The following is a 23995-nucleotide window of genomic DNA, read 5'->3' as shown; positions in this document are numbered from 1 at the left end:
ACGATCCGAGCAGGGGTCCGATAAGGGAGAAACTCCCTCTCGCCGTCGGGAAGATATGCGAGAAATCCTCGAGGCAGGTAACCCGGTATGTTCGACATGATCATGCATGCTAGGCAGGATGATCGAGGGCCCGGCACGTCCTGTGCCGTGGGACCCCCAAGTTCTCGAAGTCGGCCAGGGGTGCCGTGCTAGTCATAATTCACCCAGATTACTATTACCGCGTAGTACATAGACATACCTACCTAATAACCACTCGAATCGCCCTTCGGCTACCGCATCTCATCTCGCTATCATTCTTTTCGATAGTATCTGAATAATTTCCTTCCTACTCACCTACCGATTGCTTATAGAGCACCCACTGTGTGGCAACCCTATAAGTTGAATCGGTGTATAGTCTTCCTTCCGCACCTGGCGATGTGGTAATCCCCCTTACCCTCTCGCCTATCTCCTTCATAGTCCCTTCGTAGTCTGTCTCAGCGCGTCTCTCAGCCAGACGCAACCCAACAGACCCAGATGGTGTCTTCAACTTACGTCACCGTCCTTTTCTCAGCACTCGCGCCCTGCATATCGGCTCTCGAATTTACGATCGCGGGCGGCCAGATATTCACACCTGGCTTCGCTGTCCTCAATGCGCCACAGCCAGGCACGCCTCTCGGGGGAGGTATGTCTCTCCCATGCCCAGGGGTGAGGTGAACAGGGCCTAATGCATCAGATATTCAGACACCATCGAGGTGGCCCTCGATGTAACTGCCAACGGCAGATTAAGTCTTCCCCCGTACGACGACGGCAGTCCTAGTCGTATCCACAACATCACCATCTTCCTCTACAGCTACGACACGGGGAGGAATTTCACCATAACGAACGGGACGGCGTCGGAGAACGATGTAAGCCTCGGAGACATCATGCAGTCTGAGCCGGGGAGCACCGTCAAGCATGTAAAATGGAACTGGCCGACCTGTCTCGTCGGCGACGGAAGGCCGACAACTGCAGACAGCGACCGAGGGGCGTACAACGTCAGTATCTCCAGCGCGGCCACTCATCTGTCTATGTAGTCGAGGTTGGTCGACTTCACTCACACTCGCGCAGATTTCCATCCGCCAGAACTTCCGCTTGAACGGGGAGGACCATTACACCATCTTCGACGTCCCGATCTCGGTGACGAACCGGATCGACTTCACCGGCAACAACCCGCCTTGCGACGCCGTCGACAACCCTCTGCTGGCGCCGGAAGAGATCGACGCCCAAGCTGCGAACAGCGTCGGCGTCCTCTTCGCGCCGGGCGATTCGACGATCATCCAACAGTCTGGCTTGGGCAGCGCTGGCAGCCAGGACGGGATCGGACCGCTCAAGCCGGAGGCCGGCCCGGGTGACGGCCTGGGAAGTGCTGCTAGCTCAGTCGAATGGAGTCTTGCGGCATACTGGACCTCGTTGATCGCCATCGCTTCGTTATTTGCCTTCTAACTTTGCACCCATATATCCATATATACCCGTAAGGACTTACAGAATTCGTATAACACCTACAGCAATATATTAGGTACTTCTTGTTATCCATCTGATAGAATACCGTTATTTTCTGCCGTAACTTCTCTCACTCGTATGATTCTGCTTCCATATCCCCGTTAAACACATGCACTACCTATTGTATGCATATATCTCTAGGAAACTGTTTAATCGTATACCTAAGCCCCCATCCCGCACTATACTACATACCTAGAATAGGGAGTATGCAAGGCGGCGAGTCAGTTGAGATGAAGAGACCTTGAACCAATCGTTGACCCACCCCTTGTCCGACATTACATGTACCCATGTATCCCTCCACCTGGGAATGGGGAGAGAGCCCCGTCCGAATGCGACTACATATATGACAGGAGCATGTCTCACACGCCCCAGAGGCCTTCGATTTCGTGGCCGTAATGGGTCATGTGCCTGTTACCTACCCGCGTGAAGCGAGTATCCCGACACTGCCCGACGCTTCGAGTACATAACGAAGCCGATTTGGGGGTGCTACGCGGGCAAGTTACGCAGGTATCCGTGCCTACGTGTGACGCGTGCACCCGTCTTTCTCTCTTCCCACCCCTCTTTTATCCTGTCGTCTAGAGCTTGGACTTGTCCTTGCGACCGGTCTTGACAAACTTGGAGAACTCGCCCTTGAGGAGGTAGTCGGGGTAGCGCATGTCGGCGTCGAGGCCGACGCCCATGCCGCGGTGGCGCCAGTCGGCGCCGTCGACGATGAGGACCTCGCCGTTGACGTAGTTGCCTGCGTCGCTGAAGAGGTAGACGGTAGCGTCGGCGATGTCGCGGACGGTGCCGAGCCGGCCGAGCGGGATCCCGGCCCCGGCCGTCTTCGCGTCCACCTTGCTGCTCGCGAGCCGCATCAGGCCCTCGGTCGCCTCGATCCCGCCCGGCGCCACCACGTTCGACGTCACGCCGTACGGCCCGTACTCCACCGCCACCGACGCCATGATCGAGTCCACTGACGCTTTTGCCGCCATCACGTGCGCCTGCATCGGCATCGCCGTGTAGTGGAAGGTCGCCGACACGAACAGGATCCTGCCGCCCGTGAGCCCGTCCTTGCTGCCCTTGTTCCGGGCGGCGGACTCGACGAGGTACGGGATCGTGGCCTTCACCGTGTTGTAGGTCCCCAGCACGTCGATCTCCATGACCGTCTTGAAGCCGTTGGACGTCAGGCCGGAAATCGGCGCCACGAAGTTACCGGCAGCCCCGGCTCTGAGGGGTGCGGGGTTTAGCTCGGCCAAACAGCTTGACGCGAGGACCGGTCTACTTACATGACAAAATCGATCGCGCCGAGCTCTCTGGCACATCTCTCGGCGGCTTTCACCAGGTTCTCGGGCTGTCGCGGCAGCGTCAGCGTCCATACTCTGAAGAGGGTCGGGGGTCGGAGTTAGCCTCTCGGGGCCGCACGTACATCCCTAACATCACATCCGCCGATGCCGATGACCTTGGCACCGGGTCGGGCAGTAGCGAGATCTTTCGCGACGGCCTCGGTCTTCTCCTGGCTGCGGCCGATGATGCAGGCGTTTGCGCCGAGGTGGACGAGAGCCCTCGTCTGGGCGCTGCAGATGGTGCCGGCGCCGCCGGTTACGAAGACAACACGACCATCTGCGCGTCAGCGAGTTGTTAGCAGAGCGACTAGGCGCTTCGCGCGAAATCGAACGGGGGTCGAACCGAATATGCCCTGCTTCCACACGTTGCTGACATACTCGGAGGGCGGGATGGGCATGGCGATGACGTTGCGCTGGGGCGGCTTGCAGGTCGAAGTGAAGAACGAAGCGTATTTCCCAGGGCGAAGATGCAATGATACGCTAATGCGTAGGTCAGACTACTTGCGCAGCTCGCGGGCGGTGCTGTTGATGCTACTAGCGCTGTCGAGCTCTGTGGACGTGCCAGATGTAAGCGCTCGATGCCTCTCAGTCCCACGACACACACCCGCCGTCTTATAAGAATGAATGGAGAGACGACATTTGGCCTGGCAATCGGCCAGAGACAATGAGAGAAGAAGCCTCGGCTCGCGACCAGGGGGGAGGCAAGGGGCGGTAGGAGGTAGGTACACTCAGCCGGACGTCGGTAAGAACGGTACCTAGATACGTACTCATGCGAAGCGGAGGGATTTCAGAGACCCACGGCAAACTCCAGGTTCGACGCCGCGAGCCAATCATGTGCAGCGAGGCCGCCCCGTATCCCCTTTTCGGCGTAGGATCCGCCGATCCGCCCGCCGCCAGCCCCGGGTCGAGTTGTGGCGGAGAGCTTGGGCCAATTACGCAGAGCGGAAATGCCATTTGCAACAAACTCCGGACGAGGTTAGGTAACCTCTTGGGTCACTACCTTACCTCAGGTAGGTACCTAAGGTAGGAGGTACCTTAGGTACCTCACGCTGGAGGCCATGTACCCACCTACCTAAGGGTAGATGGAACGGGTAGGGCTTACGTTAGGTACCTGTACGAGGTAGATTAGGTGCCCGGTACCGTCCCCAAGATTAGGTACCTGCCTCTAACCTAAGCTCAGTCCTTTCGGTGCGTTTCCCCCGCCTCTTCTCGCCCCTCCCCTTCCGTCCATCCATCGTCCGTCATCCAACCCATCCAACCCATCCCCATCCGGGCCAAAAACCTCACTCACCACTCATCACCTCGTCGTCCTTCTGTCCCTTACGTGCATCACTTTGGCTCTCTTCCCTCCGCCGCTGCATCTGCTCGAGCTCGACTGTGACGTGCCGGTAGAAAACAGAAACGTCAATCTCCCTCTCCCATTCACTCATCGAACTCGGTGGCAACTTTGGCCCTGTGGCCTCCTCCTCCTCCTCCTCCTTCGACGCCCGAACCCGACCCATCATCATCGGTATATAACAATACTGGGTACGCCCGGCATACCATTGGGCACTTTGCCAAGCGTATGTGGAGCGTGCATCCCAGATTGGCCTGTCCTCGCCTCAGATACGCAGCCCGCTCAGTGTCCCACCTGCATCCCATCCGCCACCTCGATTTCGCCTTCGGGTCGACTTGATACCAACTCCATCACCACCTCGTGCCGCCTGCTTCCTTACCAGACCTGACAGCATCGCCCACACTCCGCATCGTATTGTCCGCCTCTGATCCCCGGTCTTCTTCCGCAGGCCATGGCATCGCGAAAGGTGTCTGTCCTCAAGTTTGTAGGGACCGTATCCCTCGGTCTACTGACGGTACGTTGCTCCCCGGGCTGTCGGCCTCCCGCATTTCCCCCTCCAGCAATTCCCCGCGCCTAAATACCCACGATAAGGGCAACCGCCTCAATAACCAACCACGCACGCATCGAGGACGCCTCTGCTGCCTATCCGTCAATTCCGACGCCGTGCATCTATGGGTTTGTTCATTCTTACTAACTTGCACGATACAGGGCACTTCCTACACACTCTCTACCCTCACGATCCCCTCCTTACTCGAGCTGCCTTCCGCCGCTACCGCAGCCAAGGCATTCCGATCCCTCGCGTCGACAGCATCGACCCACCTCAATATCCTCACCACCTTTTCCAGTTCTGCCTTCCTCCTCGCCTTCGTGCTGTCCCCTCGGGGCTATAGACACCCCTACCTCATCTACACCTCCCTCTTCTGCTTCGGGACCCGCCTGGCCGACTATGTGACCCCGTCCATCTTCAGCGTTCCCGTCTCCAGGTCCGCCGCGGCAAAGCGACGTGCCGCCGCCAAGGACCGCAAGGAGCGGCGCGCTGCGAAGCGTATGGAGGCTAGCTACGAGGTCCTCAGCGATGCCCACAGCGACGAGGGCAACGGCAGCGCCAGCGGCGAGGAGCTCGAGGAAGACGTCAACGGCGAGGACGTCCGCGGCGAGGTCGAGTACTTCGTCCGGAACCAGGTGGTGCAGACGGTGCTGGCCGGCGTCGGGTTCATGATGGCGGTCGTCGGCATCTGGGGCGACGGCGCCGCCGTCAACGTCTCGGAATTCGTCGTCGAATTCTAAGCTGACGGGCTTGCAGGGGAAGCGGCGGGAGAAGGGGCAGAAGCCTGGCGTGTACAAGGAGCCAGACAGATATAGTTTCGATCACTCATTACTCCGGGGTTGTCGTCATCCCGCATGTTCGGGTGGGAGGGGGAAAGCCGTCGGAAGGTCTAGAAACACCCCCCCCCCCCTCCCCCCTCCTGGGCCTTCCCAGAGGCTTGTTAGAATTGGTGCTGTAGTATTTTTTTCGACGCGCTCTCACCTCATTCTTAAGCAGTTTCGCGTAGACTTCCATAGCAAAAAGAAACAACGAGGGAAATAAAAGGGGAAAGTTTGAATCGTTCCACCCGCGACGCAGGCGGTATTCGTAGTGCCCAATGTCCACGTCTACATCTACATGACTAAACGTTTAGACAACGTGTTGCGCATCACTTATTTCCGACACATAAAGAGACCCCGTATAGATACATATATCTCGTGCGAGGCCGTCCCCATCACGCCTCCCCTTCCTCGGGCAAGAGGGGACGATGATGCCGATGGCTGACGCGCCGGCCGGCGGGCAAACAAGGAGGCGTTAGCGAGCGCCGTGCCATAGGAGCGGCTGAGAGAGAGAGCGTGTGTGTGATGCGGGCCAGATAACACGGTAGCGGAGTGACGCGGGCGGTGCCCGGGCATGACGGGAATAACGACATGTAGCAAGCGGAGCATGTGACCAGCAACTTTCCTCTCTATGCATCCCCTTCCTTTCTCTTGCCACCTCTCTCTCGGCTTCTGCGGGCATCGCTGATCAGTGGGGGGGGGGGGGAGAACCACCTGCGTTGAAAAAAAGAGAGAGAGAAAAGCAAAAGAGGGGAGAAAGAACTCGGGGAGCTCATAGCCTTGAAGACAGCTTCTGGGGATGAGAAGGGAGCTGTGTGTGTGTGGTACATATATCAAAATGCTAAACTACGATAAAGGAGGTAGTATCGAATTTACACCGTTTACTTAAGCATACCCATACATAGCGGTAGACAAGTCCTCTACCACTTAGCTCTAGATACGCAGGACAGGTAAATATATATATATATACATATATATACAGGGAGGTCACTTCTCCGTTAACGGATGTGCTCGACAACATCTGGGGGGCCTAATCTGGGCAGCTAGACCTCAACCCTGAGGCGCCCATATTTCATGGGCAAGACACCTCGCCCTACGTCAAGTAACGCTGCGGCTGCGGCTGCGGTATCCGGATGACAGCAGACGACATGTGTTGTTGGTAGACCAATGGAGGGTGTTGCTAGTTTAGACGGAGCCTCGCCGCGAGAGGCATGAGGCCGACCTCAGTCGTCCTCAGAGGAGAGCACGCGGGCTAGACTCAACAAGCGTCAACCGCTATACTAGTGAGAGCCCGTGAAGGGTCCCGTAGGAAGCACCCTGCCGAGCTTTGCTAGCATATTCCACAGCCAGTAGATCCCCGGCAGCAGCAGAGTGTCATTCTCGGGAGATTCTAGGCGAACAATTGTCCAAACCGACCGCTGGATGCCTTACCCTCCCAGGTTGGACACGACGAAATCTATCACCTCTGGATGCCTTCCATCTGAGGAAAAGATGAATAGGGGACCTTCTCCCAAATCACGAAGATACCGGCATTTCAGATGTAATAGACCGACTAGTTTTCCGAATATCAGGTTAACGTTGCTGCCTTAACCCATTCCGACGATCTCCATGAGCAGCCGCCTTAACAACACCTTCTTTTCAAGCCTCTGCCAACTTTTTGTGTGAACCCGGCTCAACGTTTCCATCAGATTCCTGGCACTCAGGTAATTATTGGTGTTGCTTCCCGAGAACACCACCCAAGCAGATCTCCAATCTGGCCGCGCGCGGCGTCTTATGAGGCATGTCAGCTATATATATAATAGTGTCAGGATAGGATTGCTCGCTGGTTATGATCGCTGCGGCTTCTGACGAGACCTAAGGGAAACAACGCCCTGCCCCGCCGTTCTCCAAGCCGTTCATCAAGCGCCATTAGACGCTCGCCCCAGCACTCCGTGGTCGGGGCAACTCGAAGCCCCACGAATGCCACGCATTCTTGGTTCGGCACCGCTCCGATACAAAAATTAGCCCCATAGGGTTTCACCAACGCCTAGGAGGCGGAGATGAGGCGGAAGGTTAGTAGCAGTGAGGGCGGTTCAATGGTCTCCGGGGCAGATACAGGCGTATTCAATCAGGTTCCTGTTGTCGTCCATCTCGGCCACATACTAAGTAGCGGTTGCCGAATTAGAGGATGGCGTCCAGGGCGCGCCGGTCGCCCACGATATCCTGGGTTAGATATTGCGACGTGTAGCATCTTTGCGTTATGAGTCGTTGCGGTGCTTTGCATCCGGTATGGCTCCTGCGGCCGCCAACCCATACCGGCGTGCACAGGGACAGGATGTCCATCCGACAGGATAGACAGCCACCGGCGGCTGTTACCGCACGGGAGGTCTGGACGAAGTCACCAGATAAGAGAAGAGGAGAGCAAAGCTTCACCTCTCTTCCGGTTCGCAGGTGGCCATACGAGGTCGGAATACCTTTAGTGCAATGAAGACCTCCACACCTGCTGACCTGCAATGCAAGGTCCAGTCTATGATCTAGGGAAAGTGCCAATAGGTAGGTATGTGCCCATGTCGGATATCCGTGGGTGGATGGCTCTCAGGGGGTCATCCGCGGAACGCTTTCTTGTAAGTATTGCCCGTCCGTACCGGCTAAAATGATAGACGATGACCAATACCTAGATGCTTCATCCCATACCGGGACGAAGGAAAGGGTCCGATGAAGTCAGCGGCGAGGAGCTGTACCGTGATAAGCAGAGAGAAAGCTAGCGACTTTGCCGGACCTTAAGCTCTCCCGCAGCCTCAAATACTGGAAGAAGGCCGAACGCTAAAGCGTAGGTAGGTAGGTTGGTAGGTGGACACAGCCAGCACCCACGACAGGGTTCGACAGGGTTGCCATCTTCGTCCCCCTTTAGGTCGTAATGGCAACCGGTCGGGCGAAGAATCGCAGCCAGGGCGCGCTCGAGCCGCCGATGATTCCGTAGGCTGGCTGTTCTGGGTGTTGGGGGTGGGATTTCGCTTGATGTAAAGGTTGTGTAAGAAGAACGGAGGAATCTGGTTTGCGTTCAAGTATCAGATTAGGCATATCCTTGCGACCAAGACATGATTAGACCGTTCTGCATGCTTATGCCACGTTATTATACCACTTTACAGTTGGTTTGATGTGCCTATAGGGCAGACGCCTCCTCCAAGGTTGGCTTGTAGCGAATCAGGAGGCACGCACACTGAAGATAGGAACACGTCTACCTACATATACCCAGTAGACGCAATGCTGAACTCTTTATATACGCATGCATACATAGGTATACACATAGAGGTGTATGCTGTGTACCCAGTAGGCACCCCATACACATACCACAATACTGCCCTGAACCGTGTTTGGCGGCGGCAAGCGAAGAATTCAACCTCGGAAGCCGATGCGTGGCCGCGAGAGGCGGCCGTGTAAACATGAGAAAAGTAACTAAGCAGCGTCGTGTAGCAGAAGGGGCCGGCGGCGTGTTCGTTGGTGGGGGCGGGTTGTTGTCGTTTATGGCCGGGCGCTTTTGGTGTTGCTTTCGTATCCTCATATAGTAGGTACTTTCGTGCATAGAGGGTGTGATTCGCGGCGAGCAAGAAGACGGCGATGCGGATTTCCTCACGACATTATTTGGCAGCTTGCTTATACCTAAATTGCTTGGTCATGTGGATTGATTGGTTACAGGAGAGCGGCAGGCAGCGTACAACCTAAACGTACAACGCACATCGTAACATGGCTGCTGAGAGGACGTCTACTTGAGAAAGGGGGATAGATAACGGGACGAGCACTTAGGACGGTCGATGAAAGGGCACGTGATAGCGAGGTGGACGACGAGAAGATTAGACCATCTATGGCGTTTCTCGTTCCGATGGTACTACCAAGACTACGTAATGTGATGCTTGCCAACCTATGTATAATTCCTATGCTCCGCGTAAAATGCAACGCAACAGGGTATCAAGCAGCCTTTGCAGAACGCCTAACTGCCCATCCTGACCGGAACAAGAAAACAGAAAACAAACACGCAGGTGAGCCCGGTTGGAGCTGACCTCCATGCCTCATTTCGCCATGTCCTACAGCAGGAACACACTCTTTCCTGTCCCAGAGGGTCTGTCGACCTTCCATCAATCTTCCCATATCGTTTCCAGGTCGAGATCGCCGCGCCGCTCCGCGCCGCAAACACTCCAACGCTTGCGCTTGTCCCTCGACACAATACCCAGAGTCCTTCCGCGGATGGGCGCGTCCAAACCGCTGCGACCCTTGGACTCCCCCGAATCCGCGCCGTCGACGGCATCGGCCGCGGCCTTCAGCTGGGCGATCCTCTCGGCCTCCAAAGCCTCTTCCTCAGCGTCGGGAGAATCTGGGATGGTCTCAAGGCTGGAGATGCTAGGGCTGCGAGATCTCATCGAGGTCGGCGTCGATGGGATGGACGACGGCAGATAGTAGGAAGGAAAAGTGGAACTAGCTGATATGCCCTCGAACCGGTATGAAGGCGAGGTAGCTGTAGCCGGTGGAGTTCCGGGCACGGAAGAAGCAGCGCTTGACGTCGGGTACCCTGTAATTCGGAAAGGAGAAGAGGTCCGTCGATGGGTCTGGTTGTTGAAAGCCCCTATAACGGGGCTGGGGGGGCTTCCGAGCTCACCAGGTCCATCCAAAACCGAACTTCGCACCGGCGAGGTTGGAGGGTACGCGTCATCAGTTAGCTTTCGCGGCACTCGGTTCCGGCTGGGAGAGCCCGAAGGGCTGGCCGGGCTAACCGGACGAAGTAGCGGCGCGTAAATTATACGGCCTGAACCATCGACACCTGGCATGGACCGTGTACGACCGATGTTCGGTGGTGCGAGACTGGCGACCGACTTAGATCGAGTGTGGGCACCCGACAGGGGCGACGTAGTCCGAGGACGATACGGGAGAGGTGGGAGAGACGGCGCGGTGGTCCAGGACGGCGAACTCGGCATAGGAGGCTCGGTCGATCGGCGTAGGGCGGAGGGTTTACGGTCGAAGTCCAGGTCGCTGGTACCGATCGCGGGTGGTTGTTGCAGACGCAACCTAGGCAGAGGCGAGGACCGAAATTCCTCCATCCTCTCGGTCTCGGGAACGGGCTCCATTTCCGACGTGGTGTGACAGCGTAGGCGAGTCTACCTCGGCTTCGCTTTCATTGGCGTCTCGGCGTATCAACGGAAGCGGCACGGGGGACGGTCGAGAGGCGAGTGTGCAGAAAATGATACTCTGATAGGATGTCCGATTGCCCACTCTGAGGTACGACGGCAGAATGCAGGTCTCGGATGCGAGGAGGGCAGAAGGGCAGAAGGGCGAGACGACCCGAAGCTCTGCCTGTCCGAGGAGAGAGAGGAGAGGAATAAGGAGAGAGACAGAGAGAAGCGAGAGGAGAGTTGATGTGAGGCGAGGTTGTGACCGCAAGTTCGGACTGCGGTGGAACGGGGACAGGGTAGCGGAAAGCGTGAAATTGATGTTATGCGGGTCGTATGTCGTACCTACTGCCGAGTGTGTTCTGAAGCGTCCGAGCCCTCACAGTCGCCGGGGTTTGGTCGGTGGGTGAGACGTGTGCGCGCGTGTAGATATACACACATACATACACGACAATGTAGGTCCTACGTAGTACTATGTGTACTATGTATGCATGGATGGGCAATAATGGAGAGGGTCAACAGATGGGAAACCGGTGGGCGGACGAGGCGGTTGGAGAGCGCGGTGCTCGTGGTCATCCGCTAGCGGGCGAGCCCCTTAGTGAAGATATCGTGGGCGACACCTGGCAGTACGATACGTGGTTGGCAGGGTCCAATCCTGGGGGGGCCGGCTGGCTTGGGGGGGGGGGGCGGTAGGGGATTGCGGAGGCGCGAACAGCCAAACGAATGAAGACGCCGATCGGTACCTGGAGAGAGGGAGAGAGAGGCCCTAAATAGCGAGGAAGTGGAGGGTCCCGGCGTGGGAAGTTTTCCCTGGGTTTCCTGGCTGGAGACCCTACTCTGAACGGAGAGGGGATTTGCGGATGGGAGGGACGGGGTGGGTTGAGGACGACGAGAAATGATCGAGGACGACTGGTGGAGAGCTACCTAACCTGATGGATGTATGCACGTACGCATGTCACTACGTGTGCGAGCATGTATGTAGGTGAGAGAGCATGTAGGTACATATATGCACGTATGTGTGGTGCTACGTCCCCCGTGGGCTGTGGGAGGCTGCCCTCGGTAGAGGTGTGCACACCTTTCTGGGTGTAGATAGGTACCTAGGTATCTAAGGTACCTCTGTGTAGGTACACACCTGGGTACATGCCTACCTGGGCCCGTGGTACCGATGCGGTAGAGCGGCAGCGGCGGTGGTACGTGGGTAGCAGGTAACTGGCATGCATTAGGCACATGCGGTAGTTGGCTCCGTTGGATCAAACGTTGGATGGAACCTCGATTGGGGGGGGGAGGGGAACAAGGGGGATCATCTGCATTGGACGCGACCGGATTAGCTCCTACAGGCCCTGAAGCCTACCTGAGAAGATAAGCGTGCTCATCCAGGCGAATGCAATCCAACCATTGCCTGAGCGATGCTAAGCAAGGCACCTCTGCCTCTGCCGTCTCCGACACGCCGCCTCCTCATGCAAGACACTAAATTTACATGCCTACGTCAAAAGGGCATGTCAGGCACGGGCGTATCCTATAGGCGTGCTTAGGGCCTATTTACAGGGAGACAGGTACCTCAGCCAGGTTGAGGTAAGGGGGCACCTAAGCGACCTCGGGACTTGGGCACCGCATCGCATCACTCAATCACGTGTCGTCGATGGCGGGCTCTTGGCGGGCTTCTGGCCGGCTCTTGGCGACGCTGCGACACCCTATCGTTCTAGCAGCCAATGCCCATTCCTGGCAACGATTTCGCGTCGAGGTTAGGTAATGCGCATTCGCTTCCATGCGAACATTAGTGGAGTTCATGCACGGCTAATAAATCGGACTTTAAAGGGGGCGGGCTGGCTGGTGATGTCTTTTAAGGCATTAATATATTGTACTGCATACCCACCGCCGTACGCGCACCTCTTAATTGCATGCCTGGGTTGACAAGTGCCCGCATTCGGAGAAGGGCGGGGCGGGTGTAATGTTGCAGGTATATACTGTGTATATGTAGTAGGTGTGTAGTTGGCCCCCACGTCCGGCCACAGATTACTTAAGTACCTTAGGTACTCAGTAAATGTTGACGATCCACTCTAAGACACCACCTATCCTTCAGTTCAAAGTACCTCACCACACAAAGTCGGCATCGGAGGTACATGGTAGCAAATATCTGCTAAAATTAGGCTGTGCATAGGTACCTAGTACCGATCTTCCTAGGGACCTCACCTAGCGACCTCACCTAGCGACCTAGGTACTTCCTGAGAGACACACTGTTGACACCCGGTTGGCAGTCAATTTCGTCCCGCGTCCATGTACTATGGCACCCGTCCCAAGCGTGGAGGTACCTACATCCATAGCCTATCTACAGATACATTATAGGCACCTGAGGCATTGGTAATTTAACACCGTCTTTTTTTTTTCAACCAACGACCGTCAGCCCGACCCGGTCCATCACGATCGCTTCGTCAACCTCGTTATCCTTCCAATCTGGCAATCCTGTTCCTCTTCATAGACGACCTTGTCGGCCCCCTGCTGGCGAGCCGGTGCCAGGACGACCTCGCGCGAATCCGACCTTGACTCCCTCAATGGCCCGTGCTAATTCTTGATATTTTTTCTAAACTTAACTCCCGCCCGACGTCTTGCTCTGCACGCCGCCAACCTTCCTGGCGGTCCTGGTCCGGTAGATCCCATCTATCCACGATGGCGCGCCCTCTAGGGCCAGTCCGTCTGCGGAGGACAAACTACGTCACCCTATTCATCGGCGCCGTGCTATGCGTCTTCATCATTTACTTCCTCACTGCCTCGAGCTCGCAACCCAGTAGTGCAAGCCGGATCCCTACTCCTACCCGTAAGCCTACCTCGAAGTCGAGTCTCATCGCCGACCGCCCGCCCGTGCGACGCTTCAACCTCAACAACGTTACCATTACCGCCGACCCCATCGGGAACCGCGAGGCCGTCCTGATTCTCACGCCCATGGCCCGGTTCTACCAGGAATACTGGGACAATCTGCTGAAGCTACAATATCCCCACGACCTCATCACCCTCGGCTTCATCTTGCCGAAGAATAAGGAGGGAAATGCGGCGACGACCGCGCTGCAGGCCCAGATCACCAAGACGCAAAAGGGGTCCGTGAAGGACCGATTCCGAAGCGTCGTCATCGAGCGGCAGGACTTCGACCCTCCCCTGACATCGCAGGACGAGGGCGAGCGGCATAAGATGCAGAATCAGAAGGCCAGACGCGCGTCGATGTCCAGGGCACGGAACTCGCTACTCTTCACAACGCTCGGGGCTGACACCTCGTGGGTATTGTGGCTCGACTCCGACATTATCGAGACGCCGCCTACCCTGATTCAGGATCTTGCGGCCCACGACAAGCCCATTATCGCGCCGAACTGCTACCAGAGGTATACCGACCCCGAGACGGGAAAGCCGGCAGAGCGGCCGTACGACTTCAACAACTGGCAAGACAGCCCGACCGCGCAGGAGATCGCCGCGAAGATGGACCCCGATGATATTCTCCTCGAGGGCTACTCCGAGATGGCGACCTACCGGGCGCTGATGGCATACATGGTGGAGCAGGTGGAGCAGGTTCACCTCGAAGTGCCGTTGGACGGCGTCGGTGGCACCGCGTTATTAGTCAAGGCGGACGTCCACCGGGACGGTGCCATGTTCCCGCCCTTCCCCTTCTACCATCTAATCGAGACGGAGGGATTCGCGAGGATGGCGAAGAGGCTAGGCTGGCAAGCTACCGGGCTACCCAACTATAAGGTCTGTCGCCGCGTCACCGGACTGACACCGCTTCTCGGCGCGCTCAGGGGGGAGGTGGGCTAACATTGGGAATATAGGTCTACCATTATAACGAGTAGAGCGACGGAAACGGGGGCCAACACGCGACTCGACGCTTTCCATCGTTGTCCTAACGAGATATTGTAATCTGCTACGAGTATCGGACTATTATTGCATTCCAGGGACGAAGAGTTCGACCATTCCCTCCTCCCCCCCCCCTACAAACATACCGTATCATTTTCTACGAGCTAAGCAGCACGCACGCATCACGCCGAGACGCCTGCGGCCGACGTAAACTAGGGCGGGAGAAACGAAGAGGAGCCGAGACCTATGAGAATATAAGAAGTTCCAGTAGATATTATATTCATTGCCAACATCACGGGACGGGGCACGGGTCCTTTTTAAGGACGCGGCGCCGGGCCCGGGCTGGTGCCATTGGGGAAATGGAGGAGCGGAGGGGGTGTGTTCCTGCGACGGCAATATATACAAGGCGTTAGGCTGAACCAGCAACTCTCGGCATGCTGGATGGAAATTCACGGGGCTGAATCAACGGAGAAGGAGAAAGTATTTTTTTGGTCTACCCTTCCCGCCGTTCGTCTTCCCGAAAAATAAAGAGATCAAGAAGATGCGAGCTCGCAAACAAAAGCTCGCCTTATGTGGTCCGTCCTTTCCACGGCTAGGTCCCATTTACTTGCCCTATTTGATACGTGATATATGCTAGATACGTGATATATGCTATTTTGTCACCACGAGGTTTCAGCCCCGACTGGTCATCTATTAACCCCGCCGCTGGTTTCGTAGAATGCTATATATATGTGTGTGTGTGTGTCCGTGGAATCCGTCCGTCTGTACGGGTGCACATAGGTATTCAGACAGCCCCTTCTCCTCACCACATATGGACATAATACAGCCTATACACACCTCCCGTGCTCTTTCCCTCTTTCCCTTTGCTTCCTCTTCCTCCCCCCCCCCCCCCCCCCCTCTCTCTGTGCGTGTCTGTCTCCCCTGCTACCTACCCTCGTAGCGGCCGCCCTCGTCGCGGACCCAGAACTCGACGAGGCGGCGGGCGCCGAGGGCGTCGCCGCCGCGGAGGAGGGCGGCGACGTCGACGTTGAGGGGGCTGTCGGTCTCGGGGCAGGCGAGCAGCATGCGCACGGCGCGGACGCACTCGAGCACGCTGTAGGCCGGCGTCCACGCGTCCTTGAGCAGGTCGAGGCAGATCTCGCCGCCGCGCAGCGCCACGTTCGCGTGCACCACCGGCGTCCGGAACGCGATCCGTGGCGGCTGCAGCGGGTACGTCACCGGGATCGCGATGTCCAGGAGCCACCGGCCCTCTGCTCCCGCGCGTCGTCAGCGGGTTCCCCCGGGGAAGTGGTGTGTGCGTGTTGGGAAAGGGAGAGGCGGCGGGAAGGGGGGGGGGGGGGTGGGAATCAAGGGATGAGGGGGAGAGGGGGGGAAAGAGACGAACCGTCGTAGCCGAAGCCCACGCCCCGTCCGTTGATGACGGCCTCCCAGTGCAGCAGCTCGCCCTCGCTGACGGGCCCGAGCCGCTCGATGCCGGTCTCGGTCTCGCGCTCCTTCTCCCAGATTTTGAGCTCATGGAACAGGCGCTTCGCGGCGTTACGCGCGGACGACGCCGGCAGCGCGGAGGATCGGCTCGACATCCCAGATCGCGTGGGGGGGGGGGAGGGGGGCAGGTAGAGAGATTAGGTACGTAGGTTGGGACGTCGGCGTGTAGCCAGGCAAGCTCCTTTGCTGATCTCGCTTGGCCGCGGGTTATGGACGACACGGTGATAGCAGTCTATTAATACCAGCAGTAATGAAACGGGCGCAGGAGAGGAAGAAGAAAAGGAAACAAAAATAAAAATAAAAGCGACGGAGAAGGCAGAGAATGGAGAAAGAATGGTGGCAAGGTGCTGCTTCTTCAGCTCAGCTCCCTGGCCAGCTGCACTCGGGAGGTCCGAGGCGAGGTCGATCGAGTCGTGATAGGCTGGCTGCACAGAAGCAAGCGATTTGCTGGAAGCGAACAACCGACGCCTCGTTTCCGTTGGCTCGTTTGTGGGTTCGCGATGGGAGAGGACGGAAATCTGGCACGGTTGGTTGCCTCGGGGAATACCCGTGCAGAGACCAGCTGGATCGTTATATACCTAGGTATGTACCTACCTGGTATTTATAGGTAAGCCAAGATCATTGTAGTTGTCAGCCCGAGTCGTTGCTATGTTAGGTACATCTGAAAGCACCTTAGGTACCTGCCTCCTAAGGTACCTGTATCTAACATATACGAGCCGAGGCTCACGATAAATGCAATTCGATTAAACGAGATAGTATGGGTACGGGTATATGGGATGGGATCTAGTGGCCACGGCAACCTAACCGAGACAAATCATCACGTCTCGAGGCGCTCACGTACAGGACCTAATAAGACACCAAACTCGGCCCACAGCCGGGCCAAGCCGGGAACCGCGTGAAACAATCACCGTGTATCTGTATACATACATACCTCATATAAGCACATGCCTGCATCCAACGGGGACGCGTGGGTGGGATGTCGCCCCGTTGCTTTTTACTCTAACGCACGCCTCCCAGGAGACAGGACGGGACAGGACAGGACGAGGCGAAGGAGCAGAGTCTTCTATGGAGCAATAGTATTGTATGTTCGCTATTATTGTGTACACCTGAATGCCTTAAGTGGTTTCACCGTAATGAGCAAGCAACCTAGTCACACGTCATATAGCATCTGGTTTAACAGGTCGAGCTCCCTCGAACCCCTTCAGATCCCCTCCACCGTCATCCCCGTCATCCTCCTGCATCTTATGTTCAGAAATATCAGTGCCACCAACTCTTCGCCGATGAGAACTCTGCTGAGCAGCCTAGATGGCCGTCCACTTTCTTCCGTGCCCCCCCTAAGTTGGAAAAAAAAAAAGAGGTAAGAGTCTTGAAAAACGAGCCGTGGTCATGAAGTGGCTTGGAGCGCCGTCATGCTTTCGTAAAGAGAGAAAAGAAAGAGGTGGAGAGAATAAAGGAAAGGAGAGTGTGTGAGAGTGAGAGAGACTAAAACGTAATTGTGAGATGCGACAATCCCGTCATTTCGGGTTGTCCTAGTAGGCGCACGAGTAGGATGGGTGTGCTGTGCGAGCAATATCGTGATTTTGCACCTCAAGCACTTTGAGAGCAATCCTCTGATATGGGGTTGGTGTGTGTAGTGGGAATTGCGTCAAAACACGTAAAAATTCATCCAATCCGTCAACAATGGGCTAGGTTGGCAGCTGAATTGTGGCTGGCTGGCTTTCTGCTAGCCTGGTCGGGAAGTTGGTGTGCCTCCGATGCAGATACCGAGTGACGAGACGCCTAGGCGACCCCTTAAGACTCTGTCGGCTCCTTCGTCTTCCAAAACTGCATCATCCGGCTAAGGCGCTTAGATTTGCTAGGCTTAGTCTTCTTCTCCGGCTCGCTCTCGCAGGAAACCTCCATGCTGAGCTTACTTCGCTCGCCGTGGGCGCTGCTAATCAGCCTGCTAAGACTAGCCAGGCTCGATCTCCGACGGCCGAACGCAGAGGTGAATGAGGCAGGCCGTTGCTCGTGGAAGGGCATGTTCCTAGGCCGGACACTCGGCATAAACGTACTCTCCCTCGTCATGGTCGAGTTGCTACTCGTCAGAGAAGGGACGTCAACAGATACCCGCACCAATTCGGGCCCCGGCTCGCCCATTAATAGGGAGTGGTAATTGTTCTCATCGGCTATAGAAGATGGCGTAGTTGAGATTCGATGCGCATCGTATGACATGGGAGAACGGGGCGACGGAAAAGACGACGAATAACTCAGAGAGTATGGGGTACTGGGCACCGCAGAGGCCGCGGAAGTTGTCGCGGCATTTGCATCGATTGGGTCGGGTTCGTAGCCGCTTGGTATCCTACGGGGCGACGGCGCCGAGTCAGAAGCCTCGGAGAAGCTCGGAATCCTGCCATCGCGTTTGGGCGTGCCGTAGTTAGGTTCTTCTAGGATAACCTCTTCGTGGAGGCCACTAGCAGGATTTTCGGTCCTCATCCTAGATCCCGGTCGTTGCATGTCCAGACTTGAGCCACTGCCTTTTCGCTTGGCCGACGACATGTTTGATTGGCAATCGCTGTCATCATCCTTACTGGGCTCCGACTCTCTCGTTGGCGTCGAGGCGGCGCCATCATCAGAATTAGATGCCGAATCAACCTCGACAGAGGAATCATCTCGAGTGTCAGCGGTGGATTCTTCCGATGGAGCCGTCGCGCTCTGGTCAAGTTCGTCGTCCTCTTCGTCCTCCTCAAACACATCCGCCATAGTCGAGGAGCTGCCGAATCGGTGGATGCCGAATCGAGCGGCTTCGAAGGGAGGCATTTCTGGAGCACTCTCAGCACGGCGATGGTAGTGCATGCCAGGACCGCTGAAGCCCCTCATACCAGCGGCGCTGTGAAGCTGGCGCTTCGGGGTGGCGCCGGCTCTCTGCGCCTCGTCCCATTGAGGGTCACGGGAGGAAGGGGTGTTGAAAGGGCCGAGGGCGGCATCGAGATCGATCATGGGATAGTGGATATCTTCGTCGTAAATCCGGCTGGGTGTTGAGGGGGCCGAATCAGATGGAACAGGTGCGGTTACCAGAACCATTGGCGTAGTAGGTGGTCCCGAGATATCTAATGGACCTTGTTCTACCTCGTCGACCGGAAGTCCTTGTCGCATAGGAGGGGTTTGAGAACGGCGACGCACGGGTTTAGATTTCTGAGAACGCGACTTGGATTTCCGCGTCAGGATAGAGCCAGCCCATGACTTGACCTTCTTCTGCTTCTTTTTTCTCCCGGAAGACTTCTTGCTGTCGGTGCGAGACATCCCACCATTCATCTTTGGCCCGTCTTCTTGATCCGCGAATGCGTTTTCTAGGCTCAGCGCTTCCTCACTATCCCTAGGCGGACAAGAACCGACCGGCTTTGCTTTCGTAGGCGAGCCAGCACTTGCGAAAGGGTCTAGGCCGAAGAACGACCATTTCCTTGGCGTTTTTGCCGGGCTCGTGTTTATGGGGGATCCGGAACGGCTTTGAGGAAGGCCTATTAGCAGTGGGATAGAATTTCTTCGACGTGAGGATTCGGAATTTCCATCTAAGACCTGGAGGCTTAGGGTTCGTTCCAACACGGCACCTGCGGTGCTGGGACGCGACTCATTCTGTGCGCGCGGGACGGGGGATCCAACCCGGCTGGATGGGTCGCGGTCTGCAGGTGCCGGATTTGATGACATAACGGACGAAATACTCCCCGAGACTTTGTGGCCAGGTCGAACCGTCGTCGTACTCGACGTATCAGTTGAGATCAACGACAACGGGCGAGGGATGAACTCGAGGGTGTCGGAAAATCCGACTCGCGTCCGCACCGCCGACTTCGGTGACGGGCTGGATTCCACTGTGGCTGAGAACAGCACCTCCTGGGGGTCCTCCATGGGACTTGGCTCGGACGGGGTAGTTTCAACATTCGAGTCTGGAAATGTACGGAACTTGTCGTCGAATTCAACCGGGCTTGTGGGCGCGCTGCTGCCCCTCATCGCGGCTGGACTGGTCGGCTTTAATATCATCGTCAGATCGTGACTAGATATAGCCCCAGAGCGACGGTGGGCATGCCCTCGCCTGGGGTGGATGTCCGCAGGTGACAATTTGGGTGAGGCAAACCCGCTATCTGATCGGGTCGGACTCGAAGTCATTACCGTAATCGGCTCCCCACTCTTGGGCTTACCGCCAACAAACTCGCTCCCACCCCGTCGATGCCCATTGCGAATTGGCGACAGGCCCGGTGATTGGGGAGAGAGCGGTGGGCTAAGCAAGGAATTGTCGGGTCGAAGGGTCGCCCCCGGGTTGAACGAGAAATCCGGGAGCACCGAGGGCTTAGAATGTCGACGCGCAGTACCCGGACCAAAGCCGGCGGCTGGGTTAAAACTGAAATCCGGGAGAGCGGGCGACCGCGAGGGAGAGTTGCTCAACCCATCCCCAAAGGCCGGGGTTCGCCCAGGCAATTCTATAGCAGACTGGGGACGTCGACCAGCCACCCTGGAAGAGGAGAAAGCGATCGAAGACGAAGACGGGCGACCTGGGAACACGAAGGGGGGATTCGGTGGCGGGAAATTCGCTCGTGAAGAGGGCTGCGAGCTAGAAACAGTTGGCTGAGTAGTAGCGTCGTCATCCCCCTCAAACGTCGGAACTAGAACCTGAGCTGGCGAGACCTCATCCACTCCTCTCACCGCGATAGTCGCAGTCGGGCAACTAACAGCAAATGCGGCAGCCATCTTCCTTCGAGCCGCTCCGCGGCAGAGACCGGTCGACAAACTAGATACCACGAAATTTCATAGAGCGCCGTCCGAGTATCGCACCGGTCGGAAGGCGTCGGGGGCGCGAAAATTACTCGAACATTACAATCCGGTAATGCGCAAGGGCTATGTGGTGAGACGCTTGAGAAGAAGCGAGCAAGTCAGCTGCCGAAAGATGACGACGACTGAGGAAATGACGTTTGGACCACAGGGCCGCACAGGAGGAGCACACGACAAAGTCGTACCTAGTAAGCAGATGTCAGGCGAGACGATGGGTGGGTTTTTTTTTTATGGTCGGGAAGGTCGTCGAAGCGATAGGTATACGGACGATTCGGATCCTTATAGAGAGGCGGGTGCGAGAGGACCAAAAATAAGGCAGAGGCAGGTAGTTGAATCGAAAAAGAAGTTAGTTAAAGGAGCGGACGGTCAAGACCAGAGCAAATCATAAGGGAAGAAAAAAAAAAGAGAGATTTGCTACTGGAATTGAGCCAACACTTTGGGGGGGGGGGGGGGGGGCTGTTGAGGGGATTGAGGTGAAAGAGAGGTGAAGGAGGAGATTGAGGAGGTGACGGTTGGAGGAGGCAGACGAAGCCAGGGCGATGGGAAAGGCGAGAAGAAGGCCACTTCTGGGCCGTGCGGGAAACGGTAGGTTGGCGCTGTGTGCTCTGGCTGGGCAGGCTTTGTTATGGGTTTGTTACCTGTTGTACGTAATAAGTAATAAGGATCTTACCTAGCTTTAGCTGGCCTTGGCTGGACGCAACCAGGAGGGAAGAGGAGGATCATGTAGGTACCTCATACAGGCAGGTAGGAGATATGCACCTAATGTATGTATGAGCATGTAGGTAGGTAGGTATTATGTACACACCTGCACCACATGAGGTCGGCAGCGGACACAGGGGTTGGAGGCATGCCTTGGGTACATGTACATATAGGCGTGGCCTTTCCGATAACGTCCCCCAAGCAGCTAAAATGGGCGAGTAAGTACATGCATTAGGCGTGGTACGTAGGGTTTGGTGGTGGCGGGTTGCCCTGCTTACCGCTACCTTATCTGTATCCTACCTAAGGCTACAAAGGCTACCTGCCCTAAAGACGGTCGAACGGCCATTCTAAGTCGTGGTGGATGGTCCCGTAAGGAGGTGAAATCGTAGACCTAAGCCCTATGCTACCTACCTACGTGTGTACCTTACCTTCCTTCACAGTACACGTAGTACATACACCACACTATTCATACCTACGTCGCAGCAATACCCAGGTGCAGCAAAGCCAGTCTTGCATGTTCCCTCCAGCCGTATAGAAGGCCGAAGACCCAGCAGAAGAAGGCAATGTCCTGGCCTCCGTATCCGGGAGAACCTTGCCCATCGCTACTCGCGTCCTAGACACGGTAGACGTATGTGTGCGGTAAATGTGGCAGACAGTAGGGTTAAACCCGGGGCTCTATCCGGCTCTAGCAACGTAGATAGAGCTACCTACCTACGGTCCACTACGGCCCATCGCATTAGGTATTGGAGCGCCATCTAAGGCGAGTACTGACTCAATCCCGTCTCCGTAGGAACCGGCAAACTCAGGCTGCTAACCAACCAGCCGAGCCAAGCTGTATTGGTTTGAGCGGCCCGAGTCAAGGAGTTTGGCAGTGAGTAGAGGGAGAGGGAGAGGGAAAGGAAGAGGAACCCGGCCGTCGAACGATGGAAAGACAATAACCACACACACACACTTACTTACGACTCGTACGTGCGTCCACACACACCACGTAGGAAAAAAAAATAGACATACGTGCATACCGTGTCGGGAGGGACTGGAGCAGCGTGTATGTGCATACCTACCTCCTATCTACACTCGTAACACTAACACTACATATGATACGCACGGGGGTGATATGCAGCACACGATCTGCGGTCACACCGAAAGGCCAGTCTTCCTTTTTCTCCCTCCGGGGACCCTGCAGAAACATCGAGCCCGCGGACTGTGTCGGAATACGGTAGACTCTAGACCTACCTACCGCTATTTATTTATATATAGGTATTTACGGATACCTCCAGGCAGGGGGTATATAAGTACCTCATATACCTACGTGGGAGGCAGGTATGCATATTAAGTATGTGGTCGGTAACAGCAGACCGTGACGAGGCGTCGGGAAGTCAGAGGATGGAACGATATATGCGCGTACTTACCTACCTGGCTGCCTACCTACCTACCTAGACCTACAGACGTAGCCATACATACATACGTAGGCAGGTCGACGCACGCGCTGCGTATAGGATGTTGGACATGTGTCAACTACCCAGGTTAACGTACGTGACTTGCCCCAAAAGCGTAGAGGCTTTCGTTTCGTTTCTATGCACGTTGCGCATGCAGACTTTGAATGTTCGAAACCTCCTATTCCGAGTGGCGGATAGCCTCATGACCACGACTGCCTGCGGCCGTCGCGACGTGAGGCTCGTGCAAGGTATGACGACGACACCCCCGTGAAGCTTGGGCAGAGGGGAAACGCTACGATTGGGACCGTTCTAATCGTGAATCGGTGGTCGGGATACTATACGGTACCTCATGGAGGCCGGTGATGTTGATAAACAACCCTATAAGATGCGGATGCCGATTCGTGATTGCGATGCGCATACCGCCTATTCTACTTGTGCTCAGAGGCAAGCACAGTATATACCTACCGTGTAGTGCAGTCACAAGGTTGACAGGTTTCCTTCTCTTCCTCCTCCTCCCATCCTCCTGCTCCCTGGGTGAGTAACAGCCAGAGTAACAGCCAGAGGCGGTGTTTGATATGTATCCTTAGTGGCTGAATTATTCTCCGCGACCCCCGTTCATCGGATCGTTCAATCAGACGGGTGGAAACGAAACATCCTTGAGGGTCAAGAGGGACGTTTCGTCCTCAGTGGCGGGCGGTTGCTGGTAAATCCCCTGACGAGCATCTTCCGTAGGAACAGAAGATTGGATGGGACGTGTATGTATGCACTTCAATACCCTGGAAATTACCTAGTATGCACCTACGTGTACACGCATACATACCCGTTGCTTATGCTCCAACTGTAGGTATGTACAGCAGGTACCTACATATACATAACATCCATATTACGCCCCGGGAAGAGGTTCGGAGTCGATCCACGCAGGGCTCCTATAATACCAGGCATCCCACATCAGGTACGATTGTTGGTGATCGTTAATCTTGTCTGCGAAACATTTCATCAAATCAACATCGCCGAACCGTCAACGGAACGAAGCGCTAAGAGCATATGTATGCATCGCTG

The 23995-nt window shown here is 56.2% G+C and overlaps 7 protein-coding genes across 7 annotated transcripts; 3 read left to right on the top strand and 4 right to left on the bottom strand.

The window, feature by feature from the left end:
* Positions 1 to 208: 208 nt before the first annotated feature.
* On the top strand, positions 209 to 1777 carry GGS23DRAFT_294293 (uncharacterized protein). Its single transcript, XM_051512673.1, has 3 exons — positions 209 to 661; positions 721 to 1013; positions 1087 to 1777. Exons 1-3 carry the CDS (start codon positions 514 to 516, stop codon positions 1459 to 1461), a joined length of 816 nt encoding a protein of 271 aa, XP_051375609.1. The 5' UTR covers positions 209 to 513; the 3' UTR covers positions 1462 to 1777.
* GGS23DRAFT_552644 (sporulation protein-like protein) lies at positions 1553 to 3561 on the bottom strand. The gene is made up of 4 exons (XM_051515414.1): positions 3187 to 3561; positions 2927 to 3120; positions 2787 to 2851; positions 1553 to 2727 (listed from the first exon to the last, which is right to left on the bottom strand). The coding sequence occupies exons 1-4, from the start codon at positions 3239 to 3241 to the stop codon at positions 2094 to 2096; spliced, it is 948 nt and encodes a 315-aa protein (XP_051375608.1). The 5' UTR covers positions 3242 to 3561; the 3' UTR covers positions 1553 to 2093.
* Positions 3562 to 4085: 524 nt separating this feature from the next.
* Positions 4086 to 5510, top strand: GGS23DRAFT_294335 (uncharacterized protein). The gene is made up of 3 exons (XM_051512674.1): positions 4086 to 4370; positions 4628 to 4693; positions 4888 to 5510. The coding sequence occupies exons 2-3, from the start codon at positions 4631 to 4633 to the stop codon at positions 5464 to 5466; spliced, it is 642 nt and encodes a 213-aa protein (XP_051375607.1). The 5' UTR covers positions 4086 to 4370; positions 4628 to 4630; the 3' UTR covers positions 5467 to 5510.
* Positions 5511 to 9618: 4108 nt separating this feature from the next.
* On the bottom strand, positions 9619 to 10947 carry GGS23DRAFT_294223 (uncharacterized protein). Its single transcript, XM_051512672.1, has one exon. The coding sequence runs from the start codon at positions 10638 to 10640 to the stop codon at positions 9657 to 9659; it is 984 nt and encodes a 327-aa protein (XP_051375606.1). The 5' UTR covers positions 10641 to 10947; the 3' UTR covers positions 9619 to 9656.
* Positions 10948 to 12757: 1810 nt separating this feature from the next.
* Positions 12758 to 14688, top strand: GGS23DRAFT_552636 (glycosyltransferase family 62 protein). Its single transcript, XM_051515413.1, has 2 exons — positions 12758 to 14414; positions 14492 to 14688. Exons 1-2 carry the CDS (start codon positions 13347 to 13349, stop codon positions 14510 to 14512), a joined length of 1089 nt encoding a protein of 362 aa, XP_051375605.1. The 5' UTR covers positions 12758 to 13346; the 3' UTR covers positions 14513 to 14688.
* A 720-nt stretch (positions 14689 to 15408) lies between these two features.
* Positions 15409 to 16209, bottom strand: GGS23DRAFT_294200 (ubiquitin-conjugating enzyme/RWD-like protein). Its single transcript, XM_051512671.1, has 2 exons — positions 15901 to 16209; positions 15409 to 15766 (listed from the first exon to the last, which is right to left on the bottom strand). The coding sequence occupies exons 1-2, from the start codon at positions 16094 to 16096 to the stop codon at positions 15441 to 15443; spliced, it is 522 nt and encodes a 173-aa protein (XP_051375604.1). The 5' UTR covers positions 16097 to 16209; the 3' UTR covers positions 15409 to 15440.
* A 1573-nt stretch (positions 16210 to 17782) lies between these two features.
* Positions 17783 to 20987, bottom strand: GGS23DRAFT_294148 (uncharacterized protein). The gene is made up of 2 exons (XM_051512670.1): position 20987; positions 17783 to 20882 (listed from the first exon to the last, which is right to left on the bottom strand). The coding sequence occupies exon 2, from the start codon at positions 20718 to 20720 to the stop codon at positions 17793 to 17795; it is 2928 nt and encodes a 975-aa protein (XP_051375603.1). The 5' UTR covers positions 20721 to 20882; position 20987; the 3' UTR covers positions 17783 to 17792.
* Positions 20988 to 23995: the final 3008 nt, after the last annotated feature.

The sequence above is a fragment of the Durotheca rogersii genome (assembly GCF_024521655.1).
Source record: "Durotheca rogersii strain YMJ 92031201 chromosome Unknown GGS23scaffold_3, whole genome shotgun sequence".
Taxonomy (NCBI): domain Eukaryota; kingdom Fungi; phylum Ascomycota; class Sordariomycetes; order Xylariales; family Xylariaceae; genus Durotheca; species Durotheca rogersii.
This window is presented reverse-complemented; position numbering and strand designations above follow the sequence as displayed.

Coding starts and splice junctions, on each gene's coding strand:
- GGS23DRAFT_552636 (XM_051515413.1), top strand. CDS start 13,347: ATGGCGCGCCCTCTAGGGCCAGTCCGTCTGCGGAGGACAAACTACGTC. Junction 14,415..14,491: donor CCGGGCTACCCAACTATAAG/GTCTGTCGCCGC, acceptor TTGGGAATATAG/GTCTACCATTATAACGAGTA.
- GGS23DRAFT_552644 (XM_051515414.1), bottom strand. CDS start 3,241: ATGCCCATCCCGCCCTCCGAGTATGTCAGCAACGTGTGGAAGCAGGGC. Junction 3,121..3,186: donor GTGGAAGCAGGGCATATTCG/GTTCGACCCCCG, acceptor GCTGACGCGCAG/ATGGTCGTGTTGTCTTCGTA. Junction 2,728..2,786: donor GGCGCGATCGATTTTGTCAT/GTAAGTAGACCG, acceptor CGCACCCCTCAG/AGCCGGGGCTGCCGGTAACT.
- GGS23DRAFT_294200 (XM_051512671.1), bottom strand. CDS start 16,096: ATGTCGAGCCGATCCTCCGCGCTGCCGGCGTCGTCCGCGCGTAACGCC. Junction 15,767..15,900: donor CGTGGGCTTCGGCTACGACG/GTTCGTCTCTTT, acceptor GCGCGGGAGCAG/AGGGCCGGTGGCTCCTGGAC.
- GGS23DRAFT_294148 (XM_051512670.1), bottom strand. CDS start 20,720: ATGGCTGCCGCATTTGCTGTTAGTTGCCCGACTGCGACTATCGCGGTG.
- GGS23DRAFT_294293 (XM_051512673.1), top strand. CDS start 514: ATGGTGTCTTCAACTTACGTCACCGTCCTTTTCTCAGCACTCGCGCCC. Junction 662..720: donor AGGCACGCCTCTCGGGGGAG/GTATGTCTCTCC, acceptor TCAGATATTCAG/ACACCATCGAGGTGGCCCTC. Junction 1,014..1,086: donor GCGACCGAGGGGCGTACAAC/GTCAGTATCTCC, acceptor ACACTCGCGCAG/ATTTCCATCCGCCAGAACTT.
- GGS23DRAFT_294223 (XM_051512672.1), bottom strand. CDS start 10,640: ATGGAGCCCGTTCCCGAGACCGAGAGGATGGAGGAATTTCGGTCCTCG.
- GGS23DRAFT_294335 (XM_051512674.1), top strand. CDS start 4,631: ATGGCATCGCGAAAGGTGTCTGTCCTCAAGTTTGTAGGGACCGTATCC. Junction 4,694..4,887: donor TATCCCTCGGTCTACTGACG/GTACGTTGCTCC, acceptor TGCACGATACAG/GGCACTTCCTACACACTCTC.